Genomic DNA, 25000 nt, shown 5'->3' with positions numbered 1-25000 from the left:
ACCGTGGACAATAAGGGAGCCTTTGGCGGTGTTTCTATTTATGATTATAATTAGTTATTACTGTTAATAGTTATGATTAATTAAAACAGTGCAGTCATTTGACAATGACCTATAAGTATGTGCTTTTTCTGCCATTTAGTGTCTACTCTAGTGTGGTATATATATATATATATATATATATACATATATATATATATATATATATATATATATATATATATATATATATATATATATATATATATATATATATATATATATATATATATACACATACACATACATATATATAAACATACATGTATATATACACATATATATACATATATGTATATATATATATGTATATACACATATATATACATATATATATATATACACATACACACACACACATATACATATGTATTTATTTATATTTATATACATAGACACATATATATATATATATATATATATACATACTGTACATATATATATATATATATATATACTGTACATATATAAACAGTAATTATATACATATATATATATATACATACATATATATAAATATAAACATATATTTGTAAACACATATACATGCATATACACATATACATACACATATATTGTACATACACATATATACTGTACATATATACACATATATAAACAGTACTAATATACATACGTACATATACACACATATTTACACATACATGTACACATGCATACGTATATATAAACACATATAACATACATACATACATACATAAACACATGTATATATGTGTGTGTATATATATATATATATATATACTGTATGTATATATATATATATATATATATACACACACATATACATACATAAACACATGTATGTATATATATATATATACAGTATATATGCATATATATATGTATATATATACATACATACATACATATATACACACACACATGTACACAGATACTTATATACACACAAATATTTACACACATATATACACATATATTCATACATACATACACACACACACATATACATATATTCATATACACACATGGATCAACAATCTCCTCATTATCAAAATAACGTTATATATATATATATATGTATATATATATATATATATATATATATATATATATATATATATATATATATATATATATATATATATATATATATATATATATATATATATATATATATATATATATACTGTATATATATGTACACAGACACACACAAAATAGTGTATTCAAAGTGTGCAGTACTGCTAAAATAGGGACTTTTGTCAAGGCGAGAACCAAACATCCATGTTTACACTGTTTCTTTTGGGAAACTCTGCTTCACAATACAAACTTTCTGATTTACGAACCATTAAGTTTGTAAATGGAGGTGCCATTATAGCTATTTTTGGACTCAATTTTCAATTATTTCTCTGAAATGCCTTGCCATTTTAATCCAAATCAAGCAGTGACCTCAATGGCATGAATTGATTAACGTGGACCCCGATAAACAAGTTGAAAAACTTATTGGGGTGTTACCATTTAGTGGTCAATTGTACGGAATATGTACTGTACTGTGCAATCTACTAATAAAAGTTTCAATCAAAAAAGACAGTGGAAAGTTGAAAGTGCAGCTCTTATTACATCCCCAGAGAGCAGGCAGACATTGGGACTTGCCGTAATAGTTGGACCTGGAGCCGTGGCAGCCGGCTTCTCTCCTTGAACCTCTGTTCCATCTGCTGGTCAGCAGACGAGAACAGCCAGCTCCTGTCATTGGAGCACGGAGCGTCAACCAGGACCTGTCACACACGTGCAAGTGAGATGTTGTTCCTGCTCTGCTGCTAAACCCAGCCTTGCTATTGGCCCTCCCGCAACCACGCTCCGCTTTGACACATCAAAAGATACCAAGCCCAGCACCCAATCAGGACCCAGGAAAAAAAAATGCCCCAACCCACTTTTTTTCCACTCTCTGATCTATATCCTGGAGAAAATGTCTTACTGTCCAGTCAGTGCAATCTCTTGCAACACCCTGATGTTTGATTTATCTCAGCAAGACCTGCACCATCAAAGAACTTCTAATAGATGGCAGGGTAAAAACATGCTTTCAATAAGAAATCTTAATAAACCACATGTATAATATTAAACGAGTAATAGTACCTTATATGTTGTGCATATTAGTAGGGTACATTTGGAATCTAATACAAAGACACTACTATTTTTTCATACTAATAATTAATAGAATATATAATATTTGTATAATGGAGTTGTTTGCAGAAATATATTGTATCTAACTAAGAACGGTCATGTAGCATAAAAACCAATAAAGATAATGATCATAAAAACTTAATTTGTTTCAATTAACACTGCCAATCATCAATGTTTTTAAGTGTCTCTAATGTAAAAAAAAAAGCAGGTTTACATATAAGCACTAAAATGTTTATTAACATGACTCTTAAGTGGCTATTTTCCTTTTTCAATAAAATGCATGTTAAAACTAATTTGTAGGGGGAAAAAATCCACATGTGGTGATGGCTAATATGGAATAAAAACAAGTACAATATGTGGCAAATAGAATATTCAAAAAATGATTGGCAAACTAGAATAGCAACATGCATTTAATCGTATAGAAAGATATGTAACCCCCAAAATAAATTTGCTAACAAAAAAATATATATATTTGCAAACAACAATAATAGATTTGCAACCAACACAAAATATTCGCAAAACAAATAAATATATTAGCAATGACAAATATATATATTTGCGAACAAAAACAAATATTTACATACAAAAATAATGGATTTACAACCATAAAACAATATTTGCAACCCCATTAAAAATGTGCAAACTACACGAAAAAATTGCTAAATAATCATAATTGATTTGCAAAAATAGATTTGCAACCCCCCCAAAAATTTTTTTTAGAAAAAAAAGGTTTTTGTGTTACAAATGATTATGGTTACCACATAATGATTGACATTGAGTCGTAACACCCCCCCGCCCCCGCCCAAAAAAAAAGGATTTGGAACTAAAACATTCTTGTTTGAAAATATATTTTTTGAATTTCAAATATTTTTTGGGGGGCTTAAAAAAACATTATTTGCTTGGTTTCATAAAAAGACACGCAATTCTCTCCCTACTTGGGTGGGCAATACTGACCAATAAAAAGGTTTCTAACCTCTTTTTAATAGGAGGCCCCGCCCACAAGACTTGCATTGAGTCAAATACATAAAAATTGTGATACAAATGTTTTTTTAAACACAACCAAAAAATTACTTGCAACCCTCTCAAAAAATGTTTTTAACAAAAATTTTTTTTTTAATTTCAAATCCTTTTGTGCTTGGTTTCATAAAAATATGTACATTTCTCTCCATACTAGGGGTGATCGAGCCTGACCAATAAAATGTCTTCTAACAATTTGTTGAGAGGTGGCCACTAACACAAGATTAAAGTAAAAAACAAACAAATGTATTTTGTAATAAAAAAAAAAATTGCAACCTAAAATAATATATTTAACAAAAACAAAGTTTGCAACCTAAAAAATTTATTCTAACCAAAAAAAGATAGAAAAAAAACTGTTTTGTACGGAGCCCCTAAAGCAGGGGTGTCCAAACTTTTTCCACTGAGGACCGCACACGGAAAAATTTAAGCATGCAGGGGCCATTTTGATATTTTTCATTTTCAAACCTTAACAAAATATATGCACCTTTAGGGCTCACAGGGATTACAAAGGATCTCAGTCATTAAAATGTTAAAAATAAGTCAAATTATTATTATTTTTTATTTAACGCTTACAGTAAATCTCTATGTCAACTTCAGGTTGATATAAAGTAAAAAAAAAAAAAAAAAGGTTTTATGCCTTCTCTGTCAAAGACAACTTTGTTTTTTATAGTAAAACTGAAATATGCAGTATTTAGTATTAGAGGCTTAAAAGATCAATAATGCAGGACACCATTGATTTTAATTCTTTAATATTTTTGAGAAATCACAGTGAAAAGTTAAATAAAATCCTACTAAATATATTTGGGATCCAAAAGGTCCCCCACTCATAAAGATAATGATAGATTTTTAGTCTTTTTTTTTTTTTTAGCAATGGCAAAAAAAAGAAAAATGAAAGACAAAAGAAAAAAAACAGCCTGCATGGCAGCTTTGTGTCAACATTGCAACTTTTTCTTGATAGATTTCACCTCATTCCACTTTTTTTAAATTTTTGCAATATTATCAATTTTGCAATTTTTGCAGAATGTGTGGCTGGCCGGTAAACAATTAGCTGCGGGCCGCAAATGGCCCCCGGGCCGCACTTTGGACACCCCTGCCTTAAAGGGACATGGGGGGGGGAAATAAAAGTTTTATAATTTTTTTTTTTTTTTTTTAGACACGTATCTCGTGCACACGAGAAACGTTTTATAAAGTTATAAAAAAAAAATAATAATTATAAATTTTTTTATTTTTTTTTAGACATGTATCTCGTGCGCACGAGAAAGTTTCTTGTGTGCACGAGATACATGTCTAAAAAAAATAATAATAATAATAATAATTAAAAAAAATGTTTTCCCCCATGTCCCTTTAGGGCAGGGGTCACCAACCTTTTTGAAACCAAGAGCTACTTCTTGGGTACTGATTAATGCGAAGGGCTACCAGTTTGATACACACTTAAATAAATTGCCAGAAATAGCCAATTTGCTCAATTCACCTTTAACTCTCATGTTATTATTAATAATTAATGATATTTACACTTAATTGAACGGTTTAAAAGAGGATAAAACACGAAAAAAATTACAATTAAATTTTGAAACAGTTTATTTTCAATTTCGACTCCTTAAAATTCAAAATTCAACCGAAAAAAAGGAGAAAAACTAGCTAATTCGAATCTTTTTATGGAACATCATTAGTAAGTTTTCCTGATTAAGGTTAATTTTAGAATTTTGATGACATGTTTTAAATAGGTTAAAATCCAATCTACACTTTGTTAGAATATATAACAAATTGGACCAAGCTATTTCTAACAAAGACAAATCATTATTTCTTCTAGATTTTCCAGAATTGTTTTTTTAAAATAAATTCAAAAGACTTTGAAATAAGATTTAAATTTGATTCTACAGATTTTCCAGAATTTTTTTTTTGAATTTTAATCATAACAAGTTTGAAGAAATATTTCACAAATATTCTTCGTCGAAAAAACAGAAGCTAAAATGAAGAATTAAGTTAAAATGTATTTATTATTCTTCACAATAAAAAAAATACATTTACTTGAACATTGATTTAAATTGTCAGAAAAGAAGAGGAAGGAATTTAAAAGGTAAAAAGGTATATGTGTTTAAAAATCCTAAAATAATATTTAAGGTTGTATTTTTTCTCTAAAATTGTCTTTCTGAAAGTTATAAGAAGCAAAGTAAAAAAAAAAAAGAATTTATTTAAACAAGTGAAGACCAAGTCTTTAAAATATTTTCTTGGATTTTCAAATTCTATTTGAGTTTTGTCTCTCTTAGAATTAAAAATGTCGAGCAAAGCGAGACCAGCTTTCTAGTAAATAAATAAAATTTAAAAAATAGAGGCAGCTCACTGGTAAGTGCTGCTATTTGAGATATTTTTAAGAACAGGCCAGCGGGCTACTCATCTGGGGCCGTACTTATCAAGCTTCTTAGAATTACTCCTAAGAAGTCTGCTAAGAGTTGACTTAAGAGTAAATAAATTATTCGCTGAAAGCTGCACTTAAAAGTTAGTTATCAAGCGTCTTACTCACACTTTCAGCGAAGTGTAGGACTGAATCTTAAGTGTCACACTCAGAGCTGAATTACGACATTACTATGTGCCGTAAACGGAATTTTAGGTGACGTCATTTCTGTGTCCATAGAAATGACCAATCACGGAAGGGAATCCGTTGTCTAAGAATAAAGAAATATCTTGGAAATATTTAAGTGGACAATGGGAGTGTATATTTTGACAATAAACTACAAAATAATACAAAACAAACTAGTCCCCGCCGGCACTCACGCTACTGCTCCCTCTCTTCTATCGCCCACACACTCACTGACGTCACTCACCTCACGGCCACACACATACGCTACTGTCATAACATTTTCTTTCCAATTCATTAATTAGGCAACTAATTTGAAACTGGTGTGGGTGGCTCTATATATACTAGCCCACTGCAGACACATGCAGAAATCAACAAGGAATCGAAAAGTATTAAATCTGTGACAAAAATAATATCCGCTCTGTCTAAACGATACCGTTTGATCAGCTGCTCGTCATCAAAAAAAACCAAAACATTGTTCCGTTCCCTGAACGTTTGCGCACGTCTCTCTCGCCTCAGTGCCATCCCCTGCTGGCAACTCCTAACCACTTAAGACACCTCTGAAGGTCTCTTAAATATCGTGGAGAGTAGGAGTGATTCTTAGACTTAAGAACGTTGATAAAAAGCTTTTATTCTTAAGTTTGAGAGTAGGACTAAATTTCGCAAATTCTCAGGACTTAAGTGTAAAATGGCACTCTAAGAAGCTTGATAAGTACGGCCCCAGGTCCTTACGGGCTACCTGGTGCCCGCGGGCACCGCGTTGGTGACCCCTGCTTTAGGGGCTCCGTAGTTTTGGTTTGATTTATTATAATTTTTTCATTTCAAATCCATTATTATTGTTATTTGCTATTTAATTGTTTTGGGAGGGGGGGGGGGGGGTGTTGGAAATGGCCTCTAAAGTTGCTCTTACTCTGTGAAGTGAAGTGAATTATATTTATATAGCGCTTTTCTCTAGTGACTCAAAGCGCTTTTACATAGTGAAACCCAATATCTAAGTTACATTTAAACCAGTGTGGGTGGCACTGGGAGCAGGTGGGTAAAGTGTCTTGCCCAAGGACACAACGGCAGTGACTAGGATGGCGAAAGCGGGGATCGAACCTGGAACCCTCTACCAACCGAGCGATACCGCCCCTGTAAGGGGTTAGTTAGTGTGTGCAGGTTTCTTTTCTTCTTTTTCTTTTAATAAAGTGAAATGGTGCAGCTCATTTAAAAAAAAAAAATGCAAGTAACATTATTATTATTATCAAATAGCAATATTCGGTATGATGACATAATTGACAGTAAAAGGGTGTCCACTAAAGAGCAAAAAAAAAGTGTGTCTTTGTTTACCTTGTCATATTTCCCAACTTCACTCTGCCCAAAGGAGCGTCCGTCCTGGGCCGACACGTGCACTCGGCTGCTCATCCAACGCGGCAGGAAGGACTCCAAGGTTTTGGCCAGCCGCTCGCGTCTGTGAGAGTCGGGTTCATTGCAGCAGAGGAAGGCTGCAAAGTAATGCCCAAGAGCTTAACGGCACTGCAAAGCCACACTGAAGGCAGATAACAAAAGGGGCGAAAAGTGAGGGGAAAAAAATGTATTCTATTCTGGTCAAGCTATTTGGACGTCGTAGCGTTTTTCGTTATGCAGTAATGGAAGCACAGTAGCAGCAACATGAAAAGGTCTGGTGTGGGAAAATCAATCCGTAGTAGTTGCATGGGAAGAGAAATGTGCTATTTGAATATTGGAGAGGGTGTCCAAAGGAAGGCCCGGGGGGCCATTTAAGCACATTCTAAAAAATACTACTGATCAAACAAACATGGAATAAATGCCAAAATGTTAAAATGTTGATACTAATAACTAGGGGTGTAACGGTACACAAAAATGTTGGTTCGGTACATACCTCGGTTTAGAGGTAGGTTCATTTTCGGTACAGTAAGAAAACAACAAAATATAAATTTTTGGGTTATTTATTGACCAAATTTGCAAAATCTTCCACCAAAAATATTTTTCTTACTGGAATATTTGATGTGAAGTAATCGGAACCTTGGATAGGTCAATAATTCATAATAACATTGATTTTGATTCAATATTATGTTTTGAGCAATGACAGTTTGAAAGAAAAAAAAAAACAGCTTTGTTTTATTAGTCAACATTGCAACATTGTTTTCACCTTTAAGCTTTTTTATTTCACTTTTGTTATGTTTTTGTTTATTTTAATAGTATTTTTAGAATGTGCCGTGGGCCTTTAAAACATTAGCTGTGGGCCGCAAATGGCCTCCGGGGCACACTTTTAAAACCCCTGCTATAGATAATAAAAAATGTAATCTGATAAATCTATGGATAAAAAGCAGAGCCTGGCGATGCATGCGCATTTATCATAACTCTCTCTCTCTCTCTCTCTCTGTCTCTGCCCCTCCCTCACCAATGCTGCTGCGTGCGCACACCTTCACAATTTGTTTTGTTTTCAACCCCTTCTTAACCCTGAACGTACATTGAAAATACATGCAACCCTAACTCAAAATGCCGGACATTTGAGGCATTTAAGAAACTCCGCCCGGACAGCCCCGCAAAAGAGGACATGTCCGGGCAAAAGAGGACATATGGTCAGTCTACCTTAGATTCATATATTTTGTACTAGATGCATGTTACAGTTAGCATTTTCAAATCTAGCTTTTTTTTTTTTATAGCTAATTTAGCAGGCACAGAACTCAGGTCATATTTGGGTATTTCACTAATGCTAACTGTAAGCACATTATTGTTAGCATGTTAGCATAATACATATAAAAAAAAATCGATGTATCGTACTGGTTTTGAAGGTGAAAACTACCAAAATGGCCACCGCGTCCTTTCATTTGTCCGTCTGTGGCCCTCAATGGGCCCCACTGGTGAAAATATGCGTGTTATGTAAGGGTGTAACGCATACTTGCCAACCCTCCCGTTTTTACCGGGAGACTCCCGGTATTCAGCGCCTCTCCCGATAACCTCCCGGCAGAAATTTTCTCCCGACAAACTCCCGGTATTCAGCCGGAGCTGGAGGCCACGCCCCCTCCAGCTCAATGCGGACTTGAGTGGGGACAGCCTGTTCTCACGTCCGCTTTCCCACAATATAAACAGCTTGCCTGCCCAATGACGTCATAACTGTAGAATGATCGAGGGCGAGTTCTTGGTTTCTTATGTGGGTTTATTGTTAGGCAGTTTCATTAACGTCCTCCCAGCGCGGTACCAACACACAACAACAGCAGTCACGTTTAGTCTACCGTAAAGCAGTTCGTCTGCCGTAAACAGCAATGTTGTGACACTCTTAAACAGGACAATACTGCCATCTACTGGATAGCCTCCAGAACACTGAAATTAAAGTATTTCTTTTATTTATATATATAATAAAATATATATATATATATATATATATATATATATATATATATATAGCTAGAATTCACTGAAAGTCAAGTATTTCATACATATATATATATATATATATATATATATATATATATATATATATATATATATATATATACATATGAAATACTTGAGTTGGTGAATTCTAGCTTAAATATATTCCCCTCTTAACCACGCCCCCGCCCCCGCCCCACCCCCAACCACGCCACCCCACCCCCGGTACCGGAGGTCTCAAGGTTGGCAAGTATGGTGTAACGGTACGTGTATTTGTATTGAACCGTTTCGGTACTGGGGTTTCGGTTCGGTTCGGAGGTGTACCGAACGAGTTTCCACACGGACATATTAAGTAGCGTACCGCACGTTGTGTAAACAATGCATCCCGAGGCACAACACACGGCATGCTAGCAGCGACCGGGCTACGACAACAAAGCGAAAGCGGTTTGCCGACACTGTTCAGCAGCGGTAGGGTATGCTTCTGGCAACACGTCAAACATGCTAACCCATTTGAAGCGTCACCACCCCCAAGTGAACATCGCTTCAACGAAGAAAAAGACGAGCGTCGTGCAAACACCGCATTCAAGCAGCCTCTCCTCGGCGAGTCAGGCAGGGCTAAAGCAATAACAAATGTTTTTATAGCAGCAGATTTAAGACCATCTTCTTTCTGCAGACAATGTGGATAAACTGATTTTTCTGGCAAAAATTATGAAGATTGAGTGAAAGTCACCAGGGTTAAAGGCTGGGGGGGAAAGAAATGTTAATCTGAGGCTGAGTTGACTTGAAACTGTTTAATGTTGCACTTTTTATATGTAGAAGAAAAGTTTTGCCATTTTATTTAATCTGAGCAACAACTTGAGGCAGTTTAATGTTGATTAACGTGGACCCCGACTTAAACAAGTTGAAAAACTTATTGGGGTGTTACCATTTAGTGGTCAATTGTACGGAATATGTACTGTACTGTGCAATCTACTAATACAAGTCTCAATCAATCAATCGAAAAAAGCACTTTACATGTAGAAAGGTTTTGTTAAGAAACCATTCTGAGCCTTATCTTATTTAGTTTTAATTGTATATATGTTGACCACATTAACCCTGGCAATGGACCCTGTGTGTATATATATGTTATTGTTATCCTTAGCATTCATGACTGCCTGCTGTTGCACTGATCAGCCTAGTGGTGGCGCACATCCATCACACACAGAGCTATTTCTATTTTTGGGCAGAATTATTATAGTGTTCCCAATGTTAAAAGGATAAAGCCATTGTTTACAAATTTGGTAAATTAATAACTAGGGATGTCCGATAATGGCTTTTTGCCGATATCCGATATTGTCCAACTCTTAATTACCGATACTGATATCAACCGATACCGATATCAACCGATACCGATATATACAGTCGTGGAATTAACACATTATTATGCCTAATTTGGACAACCAAGTATGGTGAAGATAAGGTCCTTTTTAAAAAAATTAATGAAATAAAATAAGATAAATAAATGAAAAACATTTTCTTGAATAAAAAAAGAAAATAAAACAATATAAAAACAGTTACATAGAAACTAGTAATTAATGAAGATGAGTAAAATTAAATGTTAGTACTATTAGTGGACCAGCAGCACGCACAACATGTGTGCTTACGGACTGTATCCCTTGCAGACTGTATTGATATATATTGATATATAATGTAGGAACCAGAATATTAATAACAGAAAGAAACAACCCTTTTGTGTGAATGAGTGTAAATGGGGGAGGGAGGTTTTTTGGGTTGGTGTACTAATTGTAAGTATATCTTGTGTTTTTTATGTTGATTTAATAGAAAAAAACAAAAAACAAATACCGATACCGATAATAAAAAACCAATACCGATAATTTCCGATATTACATTTTAAAGCATTTATTGGCCGATATTATCGGACATCTCTATAAATAACTAGAGATGTCCGAAAATATCGGCCTGCCGATATTATCGGCCAATAAATGCCAATAAATTAACGGTATCGTTTTTTTAAAATTATCCATATCGGGTTTTTTTTGTTTTTTTTTATTAAATCAACATAAAAAACACAAGATACACTTACAATTAGTGCACCAACCCAAAAAACTCCCTCCCCCGTTTACACTCATTCACACAAAATGGCTGTTTCTTTCTGTTATTAATATTCTGGTTCCTACATTATACATCAACATATATCAATACAGTCTGCAAGGGATACAGTCCGTAAGCACACATGATTGTGCGTGCTGCTGGTCCACTAATAGTACTAACATTTAACAGTTAACAGTTAATTTTACTCATCTTCATTAATTCCTAGTTTCTATGTAACTGTTTTTATATTGTTTACTTTCTTTTTCATTCAAGAAAATGTTTTTAATTTATTTATCTTATTTTATTTTATTAATTTTCAAAAAAAAGGACCTTATCTTCACCATACCTGGTTGTCCAAATTAGGCATAATAATGTGTTAATTCCACGACTGCATATATCGGTATCTGTAATTAAAGAGTTGGACAATATCGGCAAAAAGCCATTATCGGACATCCCTATAAATCAGTGTTATTCAACCTTTTCTGAGCCAAGGCACATTGTTTTCATTGAAAAAATTCTGAGGCACACCACGAGCAGAAAACATAAAAAAATTAAACTCAGTAGCCGATATTGACAATAAAAAGTTGTTTTCGCAATTGTTGGATATGAATTCAAACCATGACCAAGCATGCATCACTATAGCTCTTGTCTCAAAGTAGGTGTACTGTCACCACCTGTCACATCACGCCTTGACTTATTTTGAGGTTTTTGGTGTTGTCCTCTGTGTAGTGTTCTAGTTCTTGTCTTGCGCTCCTATTTTGGTGGCTTTTCCTCTTTTGTTGGTATTTTCCTGTAGTAGTTTCATGTCTTCCTTGAACGCTATTACCCGCACTTGCTTTGTTTTCGCAATCCAGACTAAGTTCTAAGTTGTGCGGACGCTATCCTTCTTTGTGGGGACATTGTTGATTGTCATGTCATGTACGGATGTACTTTGTGGACGTCGTCTGCTCCACACGCTGTAAGTCTTTGCTGTCGTCCAGCATTCTGTTTTTGTTGACTTTGCAGCCAGTTCAGTTTTAGTTTCGTTTTGCATAGCCATCCCTTAGCTTCAATGCCTTTTCTTAACGGCACTCGCCTTTTGTTTATTTTTGGTTTAAGTGTTAGATACCTTTTTACCTACACGCTGCCTACCGCATACTGTGATCATGACAAACCATGTTCCCGACATAAGCAATTAGCTACCTGCTGCTACCTACCGATGTGGAAGAGTATTACACAGTTACTCTGCCGAGCTCTAGACAGCACAGACACTCAACAACGGCACATTTGCGGATTATAATTACTGGTTTGCAAAAAATATTTTTAACTTAATTAGGTGAAATTACATAATCTCCCACGGCACACCAAACTGTATCTCACGGCACACTAGTGTGCCTTGAAAAACACTGCTATAAATAACCAAAAAATTTATATTTTGTTGTTTTCTTACTGTACCGAAAATGAACCGAACCTTGACCTCTAAATCGAGGTACGTACCGAACCGAAATTTTTGTGTACCGTTACACCCTTAGAGTTATGTAGCTCATATTATGCTGCGCTGCACAAACTTTTTAAGTGCTGCATCACTTTTTGAGGATTAATTCTTAAAAGAGTGCTTAAGTAAAGGCGGCGTCACCTGGGGTTGCACACTGCATTACGGCCAAAGCTTTGCCCCCGGGAGCGGCGCACAGGTCCAGAACTTTCTCCCCGTCTCCGACTTGCAGAGCCAGGACGGGAAGCAGGGAGGCGGCGTTGAGGAGGTAGTACGGCTTCAGCTGCCCGGCCCTGTGAGCCGGCGATGGGAACCGCGTCGGACGCGGGTGGATGTAACACTGCAACGGCGGCGGGGGCGGGGCGAGGTCCGCCTCCGACGGGAGGGGGCGGGAGTCGCCCTCGGGGCCCTCTCTCCGAGGCAGCAGCGTGGAGAAGCCCTGTGACAGGAGGGCGCGCTCGGCGTCCGTCGCCGCGGCGAAGCGGTTGAGCAGCACGCCGTGCTGCCAGGACGCGGGGTCGAGGAGCACGGACCTGCGGGACGGAAGCGGCACCGGTGGGCAAAACAGTACACCATGCAGTAAAAATGATGCAATCACATCCTCCGACCTCACGGACGCCCACGAGTCCCCGAGCTCTTCGCCGTACTGCCGGTCAAAACGCTCCAAAACCAGCTGACAAACAGCTCTTTTGCTTCCTCTGGTGACCTGGAATGAACGGAATGAAATCAGCTTCATATTTGGAAATATAATAGTCCTACTTGACTGGTGGCGTCCCGTAGGGAACCCTGGCAGCGCTCTGTTTATGTAGGGCTGACTCATCCGGCTCTGTAACCTCGTTCGAGGCCCCGCCAGGAGGGAGACAAGCTCATATTTTCACACGCAATCAAGAGCGTTATTAAAATAAATAACTTGATTATCGACAAAAATACCACTAAAAATACAAAACCCAACACCAGTGAAGTTGTCACGTTGTGTAAATGGTAAATAAAAATCCTTTTCAACTTATATTCAATTGAATAGACTGCAAAGACAAGATATTTAATGCTCCAACTGAGAAACTTCTATTGTATTTTTTTGGGAAATAATCATTAATAGAGATGTCCGATAATATTGTCAGTCCGATATTATCGGCCGATAAATGCTTTAAAATGTAATATCGGAAATTATCGGTATCGGTTTCAAAAAGTCATTAAAAAAGTATCTATTCATATAAAATTTGATTTTTATATTTTGTGTTATGTCCTTTTTGTCAACGAAAATCCTGTTTTGTTATTAAAAAAAACAAAAAATGTGCAGCACCGTCTTTACTTTCAATACATGAATAACAACATCAACTTCATATCTGTCCGTCAATTATAAGATTTTATTTCTTTTCTTTTTTTATGCTCTTTGTGGGAAAAAAAATGCAACATTTCCCCCCAAAACATATTTCAAAGTGGAATATTTGGTGTGAAGTATTTGAGGCTTTAAATAGGTCAACAAATCATAATAACGTTGATCGGTGGCAGAGGGGTTAGTGCGTCTGCCTCACAATACGAAGGTCCTGGGTTCGATCCTGCGCTCGGGATCTTTCTGTGTGGAGTTTGCATGTTCTCCCCGTGACTGCGTGGGTTCCCTCCGGGTACTCCGGCTTCCTCCCACTTCCAAAGACATGCACCTGGGGATAGGTTGATTGGCTACACTAAATTGGCCCTAGTGTGTGAATGTGAGTGTGAATGTTGTCTGTCTATCTGTGTTGGCCCTGCGATGAGGTGGCGACTTGTCCAGGGTGTACCCCGCCTTCCGCCCGATTGTAGCTGAGATAGGCTCCAGCACCCCCCGCGACCCCATAAGGGATAAGCGGTAGAAAATGGATGGATGGATGGATATATTCATTATTAGTTTTTTAACAAAGCCTATATTGCGAGTTTGTGTTATTAGTGGAGATGTCCGATAAATGCTTTAAAATGTAATATCAGAAATTATCGGTATCGGTTTCAAAAAGTAAAATGTATGACTTTTTAAAACTCCGCTGTGTACACGGACGTAGGGAGAAGTACAGAGCGCCAATAAACCTTAAAGGCACTGCCTTTGCGTGCCGGCCCAGTCACATAATATCTACGGCTTTTCACACACACAAGTGAATGCAAGCATACTTGGTCAACAGCCATACAGGTCACACTGAGGGTGACCGTATAAACAACATTAACACTGTTACAAATATGCGCCACACTGTGAACCCACACCAAACAAGAATGACAAACACATTTCGGGAGAACATCCGCACCGTAACACAACTTAAACACAACAGAACAAATACCCAGAACCCCTTGCAGCACTAACTCTTCCGGGACGCTACAATACACACACCCCCCACCCCCTAATATTAGTAACAATTTCAAAATAGCAGTGATTAAAAATCCCTCATTGATATTATCACTAAAAACATTAATAAAAAATAATAAAACAATTAGAAATGAACAATAGTGTCACAGTGGCTTACACTTGCATCACATCTCATAAGCTTGACAACACACTGTGTCCAATATTTTCCACAAAGATATATTTTGGTTCATTTAATAGTTGAAACAAATTTAAATAATGGATCCCATATTCCAATATATGACTCATTATTATCTAAACTAAATGCAGTTTGTTCTACTACTATCATCTCCATAGCTTGTGTGTACCAGTCAGTATGAGTTGGACTATCAACAGCTATCCATTTTTTAAATATTACCCTTTTTGTTATTATGCATATTGAAAGAAAAGCATTTTTACTCTTTGATGACACGTTACTAAATTGATGGAGATCCCCAAGAATACAAGTTTGCAGTGTCATTGGGATATTTATATTAAGGACTGTGATTGCTTCTTTTGTTGTTTTCAACCATAACTCTTTTATTCTCTGACATTCCCACAATAAATGAACAAGAGTTCCCTCAGCTGCCCGACACTTTATACATAACTTGCTATCTACTACACCAATTTTAAACAGCTGAGAAGATGTAAAATACAATCTATTCAATATCTTAAATTGAGTCAGCTTATCTTTAATGCTTCTAAAGGGCTTATTGCCATTTTTCCAAATATCATTCCATGATATGTCTCTTTCATCTAAAATGTTTAAGTCCATCATCCATTTCCAAACACATGCATCATTTGCATTTCTAGTGTGGTGTTCATCTATTATTCCATAAAATAGTTTAATTAATTTCTTAATTGTATCTCGATTAAAAAGTGCATCTTCCAGTTCATGGCTATTTAAGGACATACTTTCAGAGGATATGCATTTATTTACAGCGTGTTTTAAAGAGATAAAATGTAAAACATGATTTCTGGGTACATTATGTTGATCAACTAAATCATTGAATGGTTTAAAAGAGTTTTTATTAATAATATGATGAGGTTTAGTAATACCTCCGTCTTTCCATGTTGTCCATTTAACCAAATTTTTATTAATTATGATATTAGGATTGTACCAAAGCCGTTGATTTACAGATGCCATTGGGTTGATTCCCAGTATTTTCTGGCACAGTTTTAGAATGTTAAAGGTGGCTTCTATTGGGCTCTGCCTCAATTAATTAGGTATTTTTTTAATATAATATAAGCTCCCCACATCAATGTCCAAATTCATTAACATACTTTTTTCTATGTTGATCCAATAAGTGGCTTGCTTGTTCACAACCTAAGGAGATATAATAATGTAAGAAGTTTGGTAATTGTAGCCCTCCTTTATCTTGTGTACAAGACAACCTTAAGTATGAACATCTGGCCTTCTTTCCACACCATATAAAATGTGATATCATTGTATGTATTTTCTTAAACCAACTTTTATTAATTAGGACAGGCATCATTTTCAGTATATAATTAACTGCTGGCAGTATACTCATTTTTACTATGTTCACCCGACCCCAAAGTGATATTCGGAGACGTGACCAGCGTTCCATTTTGGATTCTATCTTATTTTTTAAATGTTTAAGATTTAGATCTCTGCTTGTATAAAGGTTTAGTGTAACGTGTAGTCCTAGATATATGATTTCTGCCTCTTTCCAATTAATTTTGGAGTTCTGAACTTGTGATTTCTTGCAGTGTTTATTAAGTGGTAATATTTCACATTTGTCCCAATTGACTTTATACCCTGATAAACAGCCATATTCAGTGATGACATTATTGATATAGTGAAGAGAGGAGTTAACATGTGACAGGTAGAGAATTATGTCGTCACAATACATCGATAGCTTATTAAACTGAGAGCCAATTTTTATACCATGAATATTATCTTCACTTCTTATTTTTGCAGCAAAGGGTTCAATAACCAAATTAAATAATAATCCAGATGTAGGACATCCCTGTTTTACTCCTCTTTTTAACGAAAAAGGCTCTGAAATATGATTATTGGTTTTGACTGATGCCATGGGTCTTGTATAAAGCATCTTAATCCATTGTATAAAATTATCTCCAAATCCAAATTTACGTAATGTGCAAAACATAAATGACCAGTTTATGCGGTGGAATGCCTTCTCCGCATCAACAGTACATACTGCTGTGGGATAAGGGAGACTTCTAGCATAGTAAATAACATTGAACAATTTCCTTGTATTGTCTGAAGATTGTCGACCTTCCATGAAGCCAGTTTGGTCAGTATGAATTAATTTTCCTATTACATTTGATAATCGTGTGGCTAAGATTTTTGCCAAGATTTTATTGTCCATATTGGCTAGGGATAAAAGACGATAATTACTGCAATTCAATGGGTCTTTATCCTTTTTATGTATCAATGTGATATGAGAAAAATTGAAAGTTGGAGAAAACAATTGTTTATTAAATGAAGATTGGTACATTTGTAATAATAGAGGAGACAAATCTTCACTGAATATTTGATAAAATTCTGTATTGTAGCCATCAGGGCCAGGAGATTTATTTTTTGCAAATTAATTTATAGCTTTTTGAATTTCCATTAACTGTATAGGTTCCTCCAGTAATTTTAATTCTGGCATTTCTAAAAAGAGTACCTTCGATGTAGAGTTTGTCCACAATTAGACGGGTTGGTTTGTTGTTCTTTTTAGCCTCATTCATTATTGGATACAACAGCCGTCTTCTCTTGAGTATCTCGGTTGGAAACTGGTCACTAATGGAGAAGGTCGTTCCCTTGAGTTCTTTCCCACGCTCCATTACCATGGATTTACTCTTTGGGTCAACAAACTGTGCAACAATTGGGCGACATACCTTCTCTCCCCCAGAATGTCGTTTTTTCCCAATACGATGAAGACGTCCAAAGCCGATGTTCTTCGCTGTTGCGCCCTCCATCTTGAGCTGGGATGTTAAAAAAGTTTAATGCATCCAGCGGGGCATCACAACAAAATTAGGCATAACAACATGTTAATTCCACAACTGTATATGTCGGTATCGGTAATTAAGAGTTGGACAATATCGGACATCTCTAATCATTAACTTTACATTGCAAAAAAGTTAGCACAGGGGCATTTTTACCACTGTGTTACATGGCCTTTCCTTTTAACAACACACAGTAAACGTTTGGGAATCGAGGAGACCATTTTTGAAGCTTTTCAGGTGGAATTCTTTCCCATTCTCGCTTGATGTACAACTTTAGTTGTTCAACAGTCCGGGGTCTCCGTTGTGGTATTTTACGCTTCATAATGCGCCACACATTTTCAATGGGAGACAAGTCTGGACTACAGGCAGGCCAGTCTAGTACCCACACTCTTTTACTATGAAGCCACGTTGTTGTAACACGTGGCTTGGCATTGTCTTGCTGAAATAAGCAGGGGCGTCCATGATAACGTTGCTTTAATGGCAACATATGTTGCTCCAAAACCTGTATGTACCTTTCAGCATGAATGGTGCCTTCACAGATGTGTAAGATACGCATGCCTTTTTAAATTAGGATTTTAATTTAGAATCGAAATAATACAAATCAAGTTTCTTGAATCGTTAAGGTCATTAAACGATTAATCGACAGAACATAAATTGTAGCTTTTTTCTAATCAAATAAGTAGTGGCGACTTGTCCAGGGTGTACCCCGCCTTCCGCCCGATTGTAGCTGAGATAGGCTTCAGCGCCCCCCGCGACCCCGAAGGGAATAAGCGGTAGGGAAGGGATGGATGGATGATTAAAATATTATTTGGTATAAAAAATGATAATAAAACCTTTTCAAAACAGGTTACATAAGCTCCTCTAGAGCAAGCATTTAGATGGCTTTAAAATCACGCTTTTTAAAACATGTTTTTAAATTGAAATGATCATTTTTAAAAAAAAATCTATTTCTCCAAATTAGAATTAAATTATAATCAGAATACATAAGAAACACGTTCTTTATAATTCTTAGCTGGTTAAACGATTAATCAAAGCAACATAATATAAATCATGGCTTTTGTTTAAAAATCAAACAAATCGATCAATCCACACGATTAATATAATATTTGATATAAAAATGATAATACAACTTTTTAAAAACAGGTTATAAAAGCTCCTTTAGAGTCAGCAACAAAATGGCCTAAAAATCATCTTAAAAAAAAAAGTTTCAAATTAAAAAAAACGTAAATCTATTTTGCAAAGGTATGAATTAATTATAATATTAATAAATATGAATCAAGTTATTTGATTCCTTAAGCTCATTAAACAATTCATCAGAGCAACAGAATATAAATAGTAGCTTTTTTCTTAACAAATTAATCAGTTAATCAACACAATTAATATATTATTTGCTATGATAATAAATATAACATTAATAATAAAACCTTTTCAAAACAAGTCACAAGCGCTCCTCTCGAGCAATAAGCATTAAGACGGCCTATAAATCATCTTTAAAAAAATAATAAAAACATGTTTTATTTTAAATAAGAAAAAAATAATTTTTACTAAGAATTAATTTACAATTGAAGTAAGAAAATAATAAAGTTTTTTATAAATTAAAATATAAATCATAGCTTTTTAAAAAAAATTGTATTTAATCACACAATTTATTTTTATTTTTTGGAATTAAAATAATAAAACCCTTTCAAAACAGCTTATAAAAGCTCCTCTAGATTTAGCAAGGAGACGGCCTTAAAATCATCTTTAAAAAATATGTTTAAATTAAATTGTTTTTTTTTAATATAATTCTTAAAATTATATTTAGAATTGGAATAAATATGAATCAAGTTAGTTTAATCATTAAGCTCATTAAACGATTAATTGAACCAACATAATATAAATTAAAACTTTTTCTAATCAAATTAATTGATTCAATCGATTAATCAATGCAGGTCTAAAAAATAGCATAAAGACAATGATCGCACTGATTGTGTGAAGATCTGCTTCCTAAATAAAATACTATTTAAAGGTTGTCAGTTATATAAATAAAACACAAAATAATTTATTAATGATTTTAAACTCGAAAGAAATGCATACTGAAATATGAGATGCAGAAAAAGAAAAATAGTATACCAAATGTGAGTTGTGTATACCAATATTCTGGTATTGTTCTGGCAAAACAAACCTATTCCCTTTATTTGGGTTGGAATAAGCTGTTAAAATGAATATCACAAACTTTTTTGTAAAATTTTCTTTTAGAAGAATAAAGGATGAAGACGCCTAAACTAAAAATAACACTAGCACAGGGGTCGGCAACCCGCGGCTCTAGAGCCGCATGCGGCTCTCTAGCGCCGCCCTAGTGGCTCTCAGGAGCTTTTTTAAAAATGTATGAAAAATGAAAAAAGATGAGGAAAAAAAAAAAAGTTTTTGTTTTCATATGGTGTCCGTAGGAGGACAAACATGACGCAAACCTCCCTAATTGTTATAAAGCACACTGTTTATATTAAACATGCTTCACTGATTTGAGTATTTGGCGAGCGCCGTTTTGTCCTACTAATTTTGGCGGTCCTTGAACTCACCGTAGTTTGTTTACAAGTATAACTTTCTCCGACTTCCTAGGACGTGTTTTATGCCACTTTTTCTGTCTCATTCTGTCCACCAAACTTTTAACGTTGTGCATGAATGCACAAAGGTGAGTTTTGTTGATGTTATTGACTTGTGTGGAGTGCTAATCAGACATATTTGGTCACTGCATGACTGCAAGCTAATCGATGCTAACATGCTATTTAGGCTAGCTATATGTACATATTGCAGCATTATGCCTCATTTGTAGCTATATTTGAGGTCATTTAGTTTCCCTTAATTCAATTTATATCTCATGACACACTATCTGTATGTAATATGGCTTTTAATTTTTTGCGGCTCCAGACAGATTTGTTTTTGTATTTTTGGTCCAATATGGCTCTTTCAACATTTTGGGTTGCCGACCCCTGCACTAGCAGAACAGCGATGTTGTCACTTACACAACGGCGACCTCTGCTGGACAGAATGTGAATTACACCACAGGTCAACACAGTTTCAGAGGCTATCACGCTTCTTTATATTTCATTTAATTCGCAATACTTAATTACCTAAATTGGTGTACATTTTGTAACAAATATTAGCTGACCTAGTAATAAAGATGATAGCTTACTTGGGTAATTGAGTCTTCTTGTGTCTTTACAGCAGCAACGTGACCCTCCTCTCCATAAGACGAACACGGGCGTCGAATCCCGAGTCTAACGCCCAATGTCCTCTGTGAACACACTAGAAAGTGAAACATTTGTCTTCTTCATAGAAGTAAAACTAAAACTAAAAAAGCCGAGGATGAGCTGCAAATTGATGATACTTCAACACATTAACCCCAGGAAGTGTTGGGAGTTGAATGCGAAATTACTAGTATGGCTCTATACCACAGCGCCACCTGCAGTATCGGAGTACATACTACATAGCAATGCGAGTGCTTATCTTATTTAACCATTTTTTTTTAAATAATCCACACACAATTTATAAATAAATATTAATTTTAGACTTTGATCTTTGTAACTTCAATGTTCATCCTCCCTTACCATAATCAAATGGCCCCAAGTATTTATTTTCAGCAAACGTTGACCATATTCAAAGCATATAAAAACACTTGTATGGAGGTTCATTTGTGTCTTTACTATGAAAGCTTTTTGGAATATGAATTTATGTAGCTGATTTTTTTTCTGTTTGAAATGTGTGTACTGATTTTTTTTAAACTTTGAAATAAAATAAAAAATTGTGTGCAAAATTGTGTGAAAAAAAATCACGTGTAAAAAAAAAAAAGTCAGTGTGCTGTATAAAACTTCAATGTGTGAGATTAAGTCTAAAAAAATGTTTTTAAAATTAAGTCAGTGTAAAAAAAACTGTGTAAAACATGTAGCGCAGACCATTTCAGTGTATTAAAAACAGTATGTAAACATATAGTCTAAAACAAATCAGTTTTTTAAAATTCAGTGCAGAAAAATTCTGTATTTTAAGAGTCAGCGGAAAAAATTCAGTGCAGAAAATTTCAGTGTAATAAAAAACAGTGTAAAAATTCTGCCTAAAAAAATCAGTGTTTTAAAATTCAGTGCAGAAAAATTAAGTAAAAAAAACCTGTTATAATAGTCGGTGTAAAAAATTCAGTGTAAAACATTTAGTGCAGAAAATTTCAGTGCAATAATAAATAATGTAACATTTAGTCAGAAAAAATCAGCGTTTTAAAATTCAATGCAGAAAAATTAAGTCTAAAAAAGTCTGTTTTAATAGTCAGTGTAAAAAATTCAGTGTAAAACATTTAGTGCAGACAATTTCAGTACAATAATAAACAATGTAAAATTCAGTCTGAAAAAATCAGTGTTTTAAAATTTAGTGCAGAAAAATTAAGTCTAAAAAAGTCTGTGTTTTAAAAAGTCAGTGTAAAAAAACTCAGTGTAAAAACATTTAGTGCAGAACATTTTAGTGTAATAGTGTGTAAAAATTCAGTCGGAAAAAAAAATATTGTTTTAAAATTCAGTCTAAAAAAATTCTGTATTTTAAGTCAGCGTCAAAAAATAAGCGGAAAACATGATTTCGGTGCAATAAAAAACAGTGTAAAATTCAGTCTGAAAATATCAGTTTTAAAATTCAGACTAAATCTAAAAAAATCTGTGTTTTAAAAGTCAGAGTAAAAAACTAATTGTAAAACATTTACTGCAACAAATTTAGTTTAATAAAAAAAAGTGTGTAAAAATTCAGTCGAAAAAAAAAAAAGTTTTAAAATTCAGTCGAAAAAATATGTTTTAATAGTCGGTGTAAAAAATTCAGTGTAAAACAATTAGTGCAGAAAATTTCAGTGCAATAATAAACAATGTAAAATTCAGTCATAAAAAAACAGTGTTTTAAAATTCAGTGCAGAAAAAATAAGTCTAAAAGTCTGTGTTTTAAAAGTCTGTGTAAAAAACTCGGTGTAAAAACATTTAGTGCAGAACATTTTAGTGTAATAAAAAACAGTGTGTAAAAATTCAGTCGGAAAAATATATATTGTTTTAAACTTCAGTCTAAAAAAATTCTGTATTTTAAGTGAGAAATAAGTGAAAAACATTCAGTGCAGAAAATTTCAATGCAATAAAAAACAGTGTAAAATTCAGTCTGAAAATATCAGTTTTAAAATTCAGACTAATTCAGTCTAAATCTAAAAAAATCTGTGTTTTAAAAGTCAGAGTAAAAAACTCAGTGTAAAACATTTACTGCAACAAATTTAGTGTAATGAAAAACAGTGTAAAAATTCAGTCGGAAAAAAAAAAGTTTTAAAATTCAGTCTAAAAAAATGTTTTAATAGTCGGTGTAAAAAATTCAGTGTAAAACATTTAGTGCAGAACATTTCAGTGTAATAATAAACAATGTAAAATTCAGTCAGAAAAAAACAGTGTTTTAAAATTCAGTGCAGAAAAAATAAGTCTAAAAAAGTCTGTGTAAAAAACTCAGTGTAAAAACATTTAGTGCAGAACATTTTAGTGTAATAAAAAACAGTGTGTAAAATTCAGTCAGAAAAATATATATTGTTTTAAACTTCAGTCTAAAAAAATTCTGTATTTTAAGGCGTAAAAAAATAAGAGGAAAACATTTAGTGCAGAAAATTTCAGCACAATAAAAAACAGTGTAAAATTCAGTCTGAAATCATCAGTTTTAAAATTCAGACAGAAAAATTAAGTCTAAAAAAATCTGTTTTAAAAGTCAGAGTAAAAAACTCAGTGTAAAACATTTACTGCAAACAAATTACGTATAATAAAAAACAGTGTGTAAAAATTCAGTCGGAAAAAAAAAGTTTTAAAATTCAGTATTTTAAAAGTAAGCGTAAAAAATCTGTGAAATATATTTAGTGTAGAAAATTTCCGTGTATTAAAAACTGTGTGTAAACATTTAGTCTAAAAAATTAAATGTATGGAAATTCAGTGTATTAAAAACAGTGTGTAAACGTTCAGGCCAAAAAATTTAATGTATGAAAATTCAGTGTACTAAAAACAGTGTGTAAACATTCAGTCTAAAAAATTAAATGTATGAAAATTCAGTGTAAATAAATGAGTGGAGAAATATTTATGCGCAGAATTTTTTTACACATTGTAATTTTAAAATACTGTATTGTGACAAACGGAATTTTTAAACACACATTTTTATTTAATGTAATTGTCAGCATAATTTGATGTGAAGATATTCGGTTCACAAAATTCAAAAGAAAAACATTTCTTTAAGAGGTTTTATTGAAGTATGTTTAATATTTTTGGCCACTGAAACTATACAACGTTTGAACAGTAACACTGTGTTTGAATATTAGAAAATAGAAAGCTGTACTTCAATCAAGTGATATTTTGGAGTACCACTAGATGGAGCCTGCGATGAGGTGGCGACTTGTCCAGAGTGTACACCGCCTTCTGCTCGAATGCACCTGAAATAGGCACCGGCACCCCCCGTGACCCCAAAAGGGACAAGCGGTAGTAAATGGATGGATAGATGGAGCCTGCATACCACTAGTGGTACACGTACCAGTTTGAGAATCCCCGCTCTACACATTTTGTAAATTGTTTGATTACAAAAAAGCACCTTTTAGAGCAGGGGTGTCAAACTCGTTTTCGTTGAGGGACGATTCTAACACTGAATATTTATATGAATACAAATTCTTAAAATCATGATATCAATTAAACAATTTGATTTTACATACAACATGTTTTTATTTATTACTGCATATTAATGTGAATGGCAAAAAAGTACCAGTTTTTTATGTTAAAATCCAGATAAGTGAGATGCCAGTTTTTTTTATTACTGTAAATGGGAAAAATGTCACCAGTTTTTCTTACGGTAAAAAACTGGCACCTCAGTTGCCAGAATTTCACCCTAAAAAAAAAACGGGGATATTGTTTTTCCGTTTAAATGCTGTAAAAACTTTTACCGA

General features: G+C 34.2%; 1 protein-coding gene across 1 annotated transcript in view; it reads right to left on the bottom strand.

Annotated features, from left to right (window-relative positions):
- LOC133665015 (tRNA (cytosine(34)-C(5))-methyltransferase, mitochondrial-like) overlaps positions 1-21490 on the bottom strand; it is a 22335-nt gene extending 845 nt beyond the window's left edge. Inside the window, exons 1-6 of the mRNA XM_062070158.1 lie at positions 21221-21490; positions 17941-18027; positions 13340-13437; positions 12876-13264; positions 7124-7278; positions 1675-1796 (exon numbers count right to left, since the gene is read on the bottom strand). Coding sequence (XP_061926142.1) covers positions 1675-1796; positions 7124-7278; positions 12876-13264; positions 13340-13437; positions 17941-18027; positions 21221-21349 — 980 coding nt within the window. The 5' untranslated portion in view covers positions 21350-21490. The remainder of the gene's footprint in view (positions 1-1674; positions 1797-7123; positions 7279-12875; positions 13265-13339; positions 13438-17940; positions 18028-21220) is intronic.
- Between the last annotated feature and the right edge of the window lie 3510 nt (positions 21491-25000).

Source organism: Entelurus aequoreus, linkage group LG02 (genome assembly GCF_033978785.1).
Source record: "Entelurus aequoreus isolate RoL-2023_Sb linkage group LG02, RoL_Eaeq_v1.1, whole genome shotgun sequence".
NCBI lineage: Eukaryota > Metazoa > Chordata > Actinopteri > Syngnathiformes > Syngnathidae > Entelurus > Entelurus aequoreus.
Note: the sequence above shows the minus strand (reverse complement) of the source record. Positions and strands in the feature narration are given on the sequence as shown.